The following is an 11,628-nucleotide window of genomic DNA, read 5'->3' as shown; positions in this document are numbered from 1 at the left end:
AAAAAAAAAAAAAAAAAAAAAAAAAAAAAAAATCACATGTGAAACAAGATAGATCTATAATGGAGCTCCAAAAGGAAGTATAGAAATGGTGGAAAATGACACCAACAAAAGAAGAAGAAGAAGAAAAAACATTGTAAATTTGGGAAATCAAGCAATGTAATGTGTGACATGGGAACAAGAGTGAGTGGACTTGGCCCAGTGGGGTACTCTCTTGCTCCATGCCTCTTGCTAAAAATATAAAGTTGGCACAACAAATAAAAATATATATAGACAAAGCCAATTATTATTTTGTAAAGATAGATATTGTCAAATTAAAAGGTTTGACATTCTTTTTTCCTCCAGCAACCAAACTATGCACTCTATTTATGGTTTCTTTATTTTCCTTATTATGAAAGCATCCAAAGCCTTTTAGATAAGAGGGTTAAAGAGCACTGCATTATGTATAATGCGTTATGGGTGTATCCCTTCTTTCCCTTTCAAAGGATTCGAGCCGAGGAAACAGGGAACATTCAAAATACAAATTGCTGATTACTTATTACACAGGTTTTTGTATTTGAGTGAGTAAAATACGTAAAACATGATCTATGTTTAATCGTTGTTAATTATTGTAATACCAAAATATATGATATACTTTCGATAAAAACATAGTGATTTCTAAAAACATTTACAACACATTCCATGGGTTATACTTATACTAGGGACCATAGTTCAAAGACGATATACGAGGAAAGAGTAATATGAAAATGGTGTACAAAATGAAAATGAAACTGGTCGTATAAGGTTATATATATAGGACCATAGTTCAAAATGAAAATGGTGTACATGCAAATGCAAGAGTAAAATGCCGCGTGATGAGAAAAGAAAACTCAAACTCAAAAGGAAATATGTTTTGAGTGGCGCGATAAGAAACCTCGTAATATATATTGTGTAATTTAATACTAATGTTGAGTGGTGTTTTATGGAAAGAATAAAACTTGAAAAGAATTTATTTATTTTGCGTGCATTCGATGGAGAAAAGTAGTTGTAATCTTTTTATGAAAATAAAAATAATATGGTTAATTGCACACAACACTAGCTAGAGAAGAAAAGGGTGAGTATGTATGTATATGTATAGGGGGGCTACGTGGGTGGTATCTGCCATGTAGAAAATCGAAGCGCATGCACAAAGTTGGACTCATGATGAGACTTCACATGACCTCTTCCTAGCTTCATTTATTCCTCTCTCTCTGTATATAATACTACAAAATTACTTGTATTTGGTCTTGTCCTACCGTATAGACACGTAGGACCGTAGTGTTATAAGAAGTTAGCCGTTTGTCCGAACATTGATTTGTACAACTCGTTACAGAACCCTTAAACAGATTTGTACTGACCAATGCCAANGCATTTGAGAACGCACAATTTTTTTTTTTTTTTTTTTTTTTTTTTTCTTTTTATTCCAAGAATCAGATTGAAATCAAAATATATAGTGCTAAATATTCGTTTCCATGTACATAGTTTTGATAATAAAAAGGCTAAAGCTGATTGTAAAATTGAGCATAGACTAATTGTTTTAATATTTCCGTAAAACAATATTTTAAAAACATAAAAGTCTTAAATTAAGGCATGATTATAACTTTATTATCAATGAAAATAAAGCCGCACCACCCGTTCACGCCTCTCACGCGCTTTAGTAACATTTTCCCACACAGTTTTCCTCATGCATGCTGCATCATCATCATTCATCAGTATCTCATCATCAACCTAATGCATCCAAAGATGTACGTACATAGACACATGATGATATACATGAACATGTATAAACATCAGAATCACCATCATGATGCTCAATCAGACAGAAACAGTAGAGAGGAAAGAGGAGAGATAAACAAACTTATGTTATGTCCTTCTCACAGAGACGCTAAAGACAACAGCTTTTTTTTTCTCTTTTTCCCCAAGTTAGCAAAATAACCATTTCGTCAAATATCCGTTTCTTCTGACAACAATTTCATATACTTCTGTATAAAATATAATAATAATATAAAAAAAGTAAAAAACAAAGATTGGCCTGTCTCTCTGCATCCTTGTTAAGTTAGTTATTTTATACTACTTATTTTTTTTATCATTACTGTTGTGGGTAGAGTAAAAATAAAACAGATGGGTTTTGCAGAGACTGTTTTGCGTATGTTGGCTTTTCTCCTTTATTGTCTTTCCCCCTTTTTTATCCTGCACCTTCTTTTAATTACTCCTATCCTAACTATTATTTTCTTTAATTGCATACTAGTACGTACTAAACAAGAATATATTTTACTGAATTAAATAATAAAATTTAGTATGTACTTAGTAATTGATTTTGTAAATAACAACATTTCTTATTCAAAAACTCCATTGCATCATTATGTAACTAAATTGTTCTGTAAAAAGTTTTTTTTTAAAAAAATTTTCTTGCAGTAGAGAACCGTAAAAGTAAAAGCTTTTATAAAATTCAACCCACCTGGCTTATTTTTTACTTTTTGCTTCGTTAGTAGTATATTTTATCTTCCTTTATCTTGTGTCTTCTATCGCGCGCCACACAAAAAAACAAAAGGTAATTTATTTTTACAGATTTTTTTTTTTTTTAATATTTTGGGTTGGACCATGTCTTAAAAGGATCTCGAGATTGGCGTCTAGAGATGATAAAGACCCTTACTTTGCTTCCTTTAACTTGCTCGCTCCTCTTATCTTCTCCTTCCTCTCTCAGCCATTGTCTCTCTCTGGCGTTTTCTGCCTTGCGCTGCGCTTATAAGAAACACCAAATAAACCGAAAGGAATAAAAATTTAAACTTTCTTTTTTAATTTCTTTTTCTTTCCCCCAAACTCCTTTTTTTTCATTTCTCACCACCATTATCTCATGAACGTGAGTGGAGGCTCTCTCTACTCAGAGAGCCTACCCTTGAAAAGAACCCAGCAACTACAACAACAACAATAAAAAACCTAGTATTTCTCGAATTTTTCACCCCATTTGAAAGTTTCATCCTTTTTTCTTTCTTTCAAGTTCTTTACTTTAGATTTTGAGCTATGATGATGGTCCACACGATGAACAGAGAGTCGCCTGATAATGGGTTAGATTCCGGCAAGTATGTGAGGTACACGCCGGAACAAGTGGAAGCTCTTGAGAGAGTTTACACTGAGTGCCCTAAGCCCAGCTCTCTGAGAAGACAGCAACTCATACGAGAATGTCCCATCCTCTCCAACATCGAGCCTAAACAGATCAAAGTTTGGTTTCAGAACCGCAGGTGAATTAAATTCATCTTCTTCTTCTTATTATTTCTTTAATTATTTTTATTTTTTGTTTGTATTTTGAGTATCTGAGAAGATGTTAAATGTTATTTTCCTCACTGCTTAGAAAAGTTAGTAATATTTGGGTAGTTCTTGTCTGGATCTTAGTGATCATTATGTTTCAGATTTTAGTGCAGATCCATGTCTTACAAATCTCTCAAGTTTTGTTTACGCCTTGACACATATACAGTTGAAAAAAATCTAGATTCAAGAAAGTGACATCTAATCAAATTGTCTTTGAATGCGTTCTCCTCTTTACATTTATTTCTGTCAAAAGCTTAAATAGTTAAAATAAATGTAATAGAACTTAGAACAGAGACTATGATAATGATAAATGGAAAAAAAATTACATTATCTTTTCTTTTTTATATCATTGGATGTGTTTATAAGTCAAATGGTGTTTGTCTCTGTTCATCCACTAATAACATATTAATTCACATCATACATATACATTTTGCCTTTTTTTTTGTTGGTTTACTGACAGCTTCTTTTTGATTTTAAGATGTCGAGAGAAGCAGAGGAAAGAAGCTGCTCGTCTTCAAACAGTGAACAGAAAGCTCAATGCTATGAACAAACTCTTGATGGAAGAGAATGATCGTTTGCAGAAGCAAGTTTCCCACTTGGTCTATGAGAATGGCCACATGAAACATCAACTTCACACTGTAAAGTCTTCATTATTTTTTTTTTGCTCTATTCTATTAGTATCTGTGTGATATATTATTATTATTATTATTATATATGAATCATTTTGTTTACAAGTTGTTACCTTTTTTTGGAATGCAGGCTTCTGGGACGACCACTGACAACAGCTGTGAGTCTGTGGTCGTGAGTGGTCAGCAACATCAACAGCAAAACTCAAATCCTCAGCATCTCCAACGAGATGCTAACAACCCAGCTGGGTGAGCTTTTCTTCTCTGCTCTTTATGTCCCTCAGCTTGTTGAAATCTATATGACAACTTATATGGTTTCTTTTTGTTGTTATAGTCTCCTTTCTATAGCAGAGGAGGCCCTTGCAGAGTTCCTTTCCAAGGCTACAGGAACTGCTGTTGACTGGGTGCAGATGATTGGGATGAAGGTAAAAAATATAACTTCTCAAGTTGTATAATCTGATGTCTTAAAGATGTAATTTTTTTTTACTGGTTACTGACTGAACCTTCTTTTGCTGGTCTAGCCTGGTCCGGATTCTATTGGCATCGTCGCTATTTCCCGCAATTGCAGTGGAATTGCAGCACGTGCCTGCGGTCTCGTGAGTTTAGAACCCATGAAGGTATAAGTGTGATTCTGTTTCATTCTTCTATGGTTTGTGTTTGTGATCAGGATAAATACATAATCTTGTTTGAAAAAATAAATAACTATAGGTCGCTGAAATCCTCAAAGATCGTCCATCTTGGCTCCGTGATTGTCGATGTGTGGATACTCTGAGTGTGATACCTGCTGGAAACGGTGGGACTATCGAGCTTATATACACACAGATGTATGCTCCGACAACATTGGCAGCTGCTCGTGACTTTTGGACGCTGAGATATAGTACTTGTTTAGAAGATGGAAGCTATGTGGTGAGTTCTTGGTCTTGGATCTGTTTTGTGGTTTCTATTTTAATACTACTTCATGTTGTCTTCACTCACTGTCTTCAGGTTTGTGAGAGGTCTCTTACTTCTGCAACTGGTGGCCCCACTGGACCACCTTCTTCAAGCTTTGTGAGAGCTGAAATGCGACCAAGCGGTTTTCTTATCCGTCCTTGTGAGGGTGGTGGCTCTATTCTCCACATTGTTGATCATGTTGATTTGGATGTAAGTGACAACTCAAATTGGTTTCAAAACATATCAGCTCTCTTTTATAATATGTTCATGACTTTGTTTTCTGGTTGGTTTTTGTAAGGCCTGGAGTGTCCCTGAAGTCATGAGGCCTCTTTATGAATCTTCCAAGATTCTTGCTCAGAAAATGACTGTCGCTGTAAGTTCAAGTAACCTTGTTCCCTAGTATATAATGACCCGGACAAACTTGGGATACTGCTGTTTTCTTATGATTGGATTCTAATTTAGGCTCTGAGACATGTGAGACAAATTGCACAAGAGACAAGTGGAGAAGTTCAGTATGGTGGAGGGCGTCAACCTGCAGTTTTAAGAACCTTCAGTCAAAGACTTTGTCGGTAAGTATCTTCTTTGACTTGAATAGCCTTATTAACAAGTGTTCATTTTTCATTATTCTGATTGTTTAAATGGATGAACTCCAGGGGTTTCAATGATGCTGTTAATGGTTTTGTGGATGATGGATGGACGCCAATGGGTAGTGATGGCGCAGAGGATATTACTGTTATGATAAACTTGTCCCCTGGGAAGTTCGGTGGTGCTCAGTACGGTAACTCCTTCCTTCCGAGCTTTGGTAGTGGCGTGCTTTGTGCCAAGGCATCTATGTTGCTTCAGGTACATATCGTAAGGATTTGTTAATGGTGAAATCTTATCTCCTGTTTCAGTCTTTATCTAACCAACTTGAATCTCATTCTTTCATCAAGAATGTTCCTCCTGCTGTGCTGATTCGGTTCCTTAGAGAACACCGCTCTGAATGGGCTGATTATGGTGTTGATGCTTATGCTGCTGCATCGCTTAGAGCAAGTCCGTTTGCTGTTCCTTGCGCTAGAGCTGGTGGGTTCCCAAGTAATCAAGTCATTCTTCCTCTTGCGCAGACAGTTGAACATGAAGAGGTACAAAAGAATAGAACAGCTTCACTTTCTCTTCTCTCTAAATACGTTCGTTTGACAATCCTAAAACATTTCTTGAATTGCTTGTTTCAGTCTCTTGAGGTGGTTAGACTTGAAGGTCACGCTTACTCACCTGAAGACATGGGTTTAGCTCGGGATATGTATTTGCTACAGGTTTTACTTCATAGTTTCACATCCAAAGTTTCTCAGTTCCTTGGTTCTCTTGTTCAAATGTTTTGACCCTTGATTCTTTTTCCAGCTTTGTAGCGGTGTTGATGAAAATGTGGTTGGAGGTTGTGCACAGCTTGTCTTTGCCCCTATAGACGAATCATTTGCTGATGATGCACCTTTGCTTCCATCTGGTTTCCGTGTCATACCTCTTGAACATAAATCAACTCCGGTAATATATCTAAACGCCATTTAAAGATCAATATATATTCTTGATGCAGTAGTCTAATAGATTTTTACTGTCATATAGAACGGTGCATCTGCAAACCGTACACTTGATTTAGCCTCGGCTTTAGAAGGATCCACACGTCAAGCAGGTGAAGCCGACCCAAATGGCTGTAACTTTAGGTCGGTGATAACCATAGCATTTCAGTTTACATTTGATAACCATTCAAGAGATAGTGTTGCGTCAATGGCACGTCAGTATGTGAGAAGCATAGTAGGATCGATTCAAAGGGTTGCTTTAGCCATTGCTCCTCGTCCTGGTTCCAGTATCAGTCCAATCTCTGTTCCCACTTCCCCTGAAGCTCTCACTCTGGTCCGTTGGATCTCACGGAGTTACAGGTACTTATTAGCGATCTAGGGTGTTTTTGTTTACAAAATCTGTGGATTATTTTATTTACCTGAAACTCTCTTCTTCTCTTTTCTTTTTTGGTTTTGTAGCCTTCACACTGGTGCAGGTCTCTTTGGCTCTGATTCTCAACCCAGTGGTGACACGTTGCTCCATCAGCTCTGGAATCACACTGATGCAATCTTGTGCTGCTCCCTCAAAACAAACGTAAGTGACTAGGGCTCAGATTCAGATTTCTCATTAGTGACTGAGGCATGTTTCGCATTTTTTGAGACAAGTGACACTCTCTTCTGCAGGCTTCACCGGTTTTCACATTTGCAAACCAGACTGGTTTAGACATGCTGGAAACTACTCTTGTAGCCCTTCAAGACATAATGCTAGACAAGACCCTCGATGAGTCTGGTCGTAAAGCTCTTTGCTCTGAGTTCCCCAAGATCATGCAACAGGTTTTTGTCTTTTCCTTGGGAAACCTTTTGCCATGTTCTTGGAAAATCGATGTTTAACTCTGAATCTTGATTTTGTTTGACAGGGCTATGCTCATCTTCCGGCTGGAGTATGTGCATCAAGCATGGGGAGGATGGTGTCTTACGAGCAGGCAACGGTGTGGAAAGTTCTAGAAGACGATGAATCAAACCACTGCTTAGCTTTCATGTTCGTGAATTGGTCGTTCGTTTGAAGAATTAATAAGAAGACCGGATCACTCCATTTTCCCCTTGGGAGGAAGGTTATTTATGTAAGATATTAAACTTAGGTTGCCACTATGCTTCAAAAGTATTTTGAAATTCAAGGACTAATATGTAATATGACTAATATATGATCCTTTATGGGTTGTTCTTTCGTTCCTATGTTATGGCAGAAGATATTATTATGTTAAATGTTATGAAGTCTTTTTTTGTTGTGCTAGTTTGCTTTCGAAATGTTCTTACATTTGCATGAACATTTTCTTTTGACAAGTACTTACTTGTATGTTAAATTGATGCGTCTATGTGACTATGTCCGTTATAGGTGTTTGGAGTGTATATATGTTGCAGCAGATATATAACCTATTGAATTCTCATAGTATGTAGCAAAAATAAAAATTATGAAGAAAAAGATCGGCTGAGTAATATATGTATATATATAAATTGAGAAATTACATTAAGTTTATATATATATATATATATATATAGAGTTGGACAAGAAATTATATTAAGTTTTGTATCATATCAGGGGAAACATTTAGATATTGAGTAATATATAAATTGAGAAATTATATTAAGTTTATGCAGTTTCCTTTCAATGAAAATTTGAAATGTAAAAAAAGGTAAATGAGTGAGATAGGTTGTAATTTTTGGAGTAATTAATATGTATATCAATAATTATAACAAAAGAAAAATATATGAATTATTGATAAGTTATTATGGTAGATTTGTGTATTATTGTTTTGCATAATGGAAGGTGGTCCAATTTGAAATAGGTTCTAGTTGTGGAAGCCGTTAATAGGACTGCAAACAAATTTAAAGATTAGATTTGCATGAATCTTCACAATAAATGAAACTATCACGACTTAAAACGTATATTTGAAATCGTATCTATCATAAGAAAAGTAAATGATGATTATGCCTCCCACTCTTTAAACTTATAGGCAGAGAAACCTATAAACGTTTTTTCTCAGTAGTTGTCTACTTCAATGAAAAAGTTTTTAATGTTTTTGTACTCTAATGAGAAAGCGACCAAAATTGTTGGAAAATAGACAGTTTGGAAAACGGTGAAGTGACTATTTTGGTAAAACGGTCGCGAATCGCGATAACATACCATTATTGAAGGAAATAAGTTTATCATCAAGAAATGCATATTGCTTTTAATTATTTATATCGTTAAAACCAAAAGTTTATAAATCATACTTTTGTTTCTCATATATTTATTTTAGAGATGCATAGGTGCATGCATCACGGAACAATATACAAATTTCTTCCCCATCTCACTAAAATTTTCGAAGGCATGAGGCATCACCAAGTTTCTGATGATATATTACATCGTCAAGCTTTGTAGTCTCTTCTCTCCATCACCTTTAGACCTTTTCTATCGGGGTTCATAGGGGTTCATAAATAGAGTTCTTAAAGTTTTGGTTTCAGAAAATAAACAGTAAGATTTCCCCTTATATAAGAGACTCAAAGTTGGTTTAAGGGGTGTTACGTGTCAGCGTTTCGTTGGATGGGAGAAAAATATGAAAAAAGAATTTTTTTTTGCATAATCGATTTTTTTCATTTTTCCTTTCTCTCTCTCTTTCTCTATCGAGAGAGATGCGATTAAAACCGACTCGAAGAATTTGGGATCAGAAGAAGAATTTGAAATCAGAAGCTTGAAGTTTTTGAATCGGAGAACTTGGAATAAGAGGAAGGGATGAAGCAGGGAGTGGAGAGATAGAAATAAGTAGCGAAGGCGATTTGGAAGCCAATCGCGAAAGAAAGAATCGACTAACAGTTGGAGATGGATGCGGTTTGAATTTGGAGTCGATTAAATCAGAAGAGAGATTGATTCAATTCNCTTATATAAGAGACTCAAAGTTGGTTTAAGGGGCGCTACGTGTGAGCGTTTTGTTGGATGAGAGAAAAATATGAAAGAAGAATTTTTTTTTGCATAATCGATTTTTTCATTTTTCCTTTCTCTCTCTCTCTCTTTCTCTATCGAGAGAGATGCGATTTAAACCGACTCGAAGAATTTGGGATCAGAAGAAGAATTTGGAATCAGAAGCTTGAAGGTTTTGAATCGGAGAACTTGGAATCAGAGGAAGGGATGAAGCAGGGAGTGGAGAGAAAGAAATAAGTAGCGAAGGCGATTTGGAAGCAATCGCGAAAGAAAGAATCGACTAACAGTTGGAGATGGATGCGGTTTGAATTTGGAGTCGATTAAATCGGAAGAGAGATTGATTCAATTCGAATTAGAAAGGTAAGTTTCTTAGTACAATTGTTTGAAATCGGAAATTGTTTTATGATTAGGGTTCTTTGATTTTGGATCGGAAATGAGGGTTATTTGAAGTTTGTTGGAAAATTAGGGGTTTTGTTGTGCATGTGTTCCAAATAGATCATTTTATTTGATATTGTTAGTGGCGAATACCAAATCTCGCTGAATGTCACATTCTCACATTAGGTTCTTCGTCTTAGCATTATTTGGAAGAATTAGTAACTCTGGAAGACAAATAGATAAAAGAATTTAGAGAAGTTATCAGAGTGTGTTGGTGCTTGGTGCATCTAATAAGTCTCTTGTTGTTCCTTATAATTTTGTTTCCGGTTAATCATTATTNGATGCGATTAAAACCGACTCGAAGAATTTGGGATCAGAAGAAGAATTTGAAATCAGAAGCTTGAAGTTTTTGAATCGGAGAACTTGGAATAAGAGGAAGGGATGAAGCAGGGAGTGGAGAGATAGAAATAAGTAGCGAAGGCGATTTGGAAGCCAATCGCGAAAGAAAGAATCGACTAACAGTTGGAGATGGATGCGGTTTGAATTTGGAGTCGATTAAATCGGAAGAGAGATTGATTCAATTCGAATTAGAAAGGTAAGTTTCTTAGTACAATTGTTTGAAATCGGAAATTGTTTTATGATTAGGGTTCTTTGATTTTGGATCGGAAATGAGGGTTATTTGAAGTTTGTTGGAAAATTAGGGGTTTTGTTGTGCATGTGTTCCAAATAGATCATTTTATTTGATATTGTTAGTGGCGAATACCAAATCTCGCTGAATGTCACATTCTCACATTAGGTTCTTCGTCTTAGCATTATTTGGAAGAATTAGTAACTCTGGAAGACAAATAGATAAAAGAATTTAGAGAAGTTATCAGAGTGTGTTGGTGCTTGGTGCATCTAATAAGTCTCTTGTTGTTCCTTATAATTTTGTTTCCGGTTAATCATTATTCATTGTCACTATCAATTTGATCTTTGGACTCTATTTTATTACCTCTTATTAGGAAGAAAGGCTGAGAAACATTAAGCGAAGAATAGAAATCCCATTTGATGGATGTCGAATGGAGCATCAAGTAAGTGTGTTCTCATGGACTCTCTCTCTCTGTTTGCTTGATTCTGTATATGTGAATTCCGTATATGCAATGTATATGGTGATGCCATCTATAGTTCACATCTACACATATTTGAGTTATGTCGTGGCCCTAATTCATAAAAAATGAATTTATACATAGTGGGATTATTATCTCTTCTAACTCGCTATGATTCTAACAAGATTAAATGATTTCGTTCTGACAGGATGGAACAAGAGCCGAATGGGAATATCCTTTTGCGGTGGCTGGCATCAATTTCTCATTCATGTTGGCACAATCTGGTAAAAGAAAAGTTCAAGATGAATATGTTTAGGGTATTTTAGTTAAGTAGTCATACTTGTTTTCCATTCTAACTCTTTTCTTTTCTTTTTATTCATTCTTTAACAGCAAAAATAATTCAAGATGATTCGAGTGTGTTATTGAAGCTACCTCTTAGGCCATCAGTGAAGGTAATTTATTATCCTTCTCTTTTTTTTTTTAATTTATTTGGTGTTAGATTAGGTATGAGTCCATTGAGTGATTGATGTCATTGCTTTTGTTTGGTGGTTGATGTCATTAATTTGTTTGATGTGGGTTACTTTGTGTTAAATGTGTTAGTAGTTGCTGGTTTGTGTTAGGTAAACACTTAATTGCTTTAACACAACCGATTCCTTTTATTTAACACAACCGATTCCTTTTCATAGTAAAAACACAAAACCCTTTAGCAAATCTCTTAACAAAACCCTTTAACAAAACCAGTTGCTTTTCTTTAACACAACCGATTCCTTTCCTTTTAACACACACACTTGTTCTTGATCACGGAT

At 35.5% G+C, this 11,628-nt stretch overlaps 1 protein-coding gene across 1 annotated transcript; it reads left to right on the top strand.

Annotated features, from left to right (window-relative positions):
* On the top strand, nt 2,670–7,697 carry LOC104781869 (homeobox-leucine zipper protein ATHB-14). The gene is made up of 17 exons (XM_010506640.2): nt 2,670–3,254; nt 3,800–3,959; nt 4,081–4,196; nt 4,282–4,372; nt 4,469–4,564; nt 4,656–4,853; nt 4,932–5,087; nt 5,176–5,250; nt 5,340–5,446; nt 5,531–5,720; nt 5,810–5,998; nt 6,089–6,169; nt 6,255–6,395; nt 6,474–6,787; nt 6,887–7,001; nt 7,091–7,240; nt 7,324–7,697. The coding sequence occupies exons 1-17, from the start codon at nt 3,037–3,039 to the stop codon at nt 7,468–7,470; spliced, it is 2,544 nt and encodes an 847-aa protein (XP_010504942.1). The 5' UTR covers nt 2,670–3,036; the 3' UTR covers nt 7,471–7,697.

This window comes from Camelina sativa, chromosome 4 (genome assembly GCF_000633955.1).
Source record: "Camelina sativa cultivar DH55 chromosome 4, Cs, whole genome shotgun sequence".
Classification (NCBI taxonomy): domain Eukaryota; kingdom Viridiplantae; phylum Streptophyta; class Magnoliopsida; order Brassicales; family Brassicaceae; genus Camelina; species Camelina sativa.
The sequence above is the reverse complement of the archived record's forward strand: the minus strand, read 5'-3'. Positions and strand labels throughout refer to the sequence as shown.

Excerpts from the sequence above, each read along its gene's own strand:
- LOC104781869 (XM_010506640.2), top strand. The coding sequence starts at position 3,037 with ATGATGATGGTCCACACGATGAACAGAGAGTCGCCTGATAATGGGTTA. Across the intron at positions 4,197-4,281 it reads GATGCTAACAACCCAGCTGG|TCTCCTTTCTATAGCAGAGG; the intron begins GTGAGCTTTTCT and ends TTGTTGTTATAG. Across the intron at positions 6,396-6,473 it reads TTGAACATAAATCAACTCCG|AACGGTGCATCTGCAAACCG; the intron begins GTAATATATCTA and ends ACTGTCATATAG.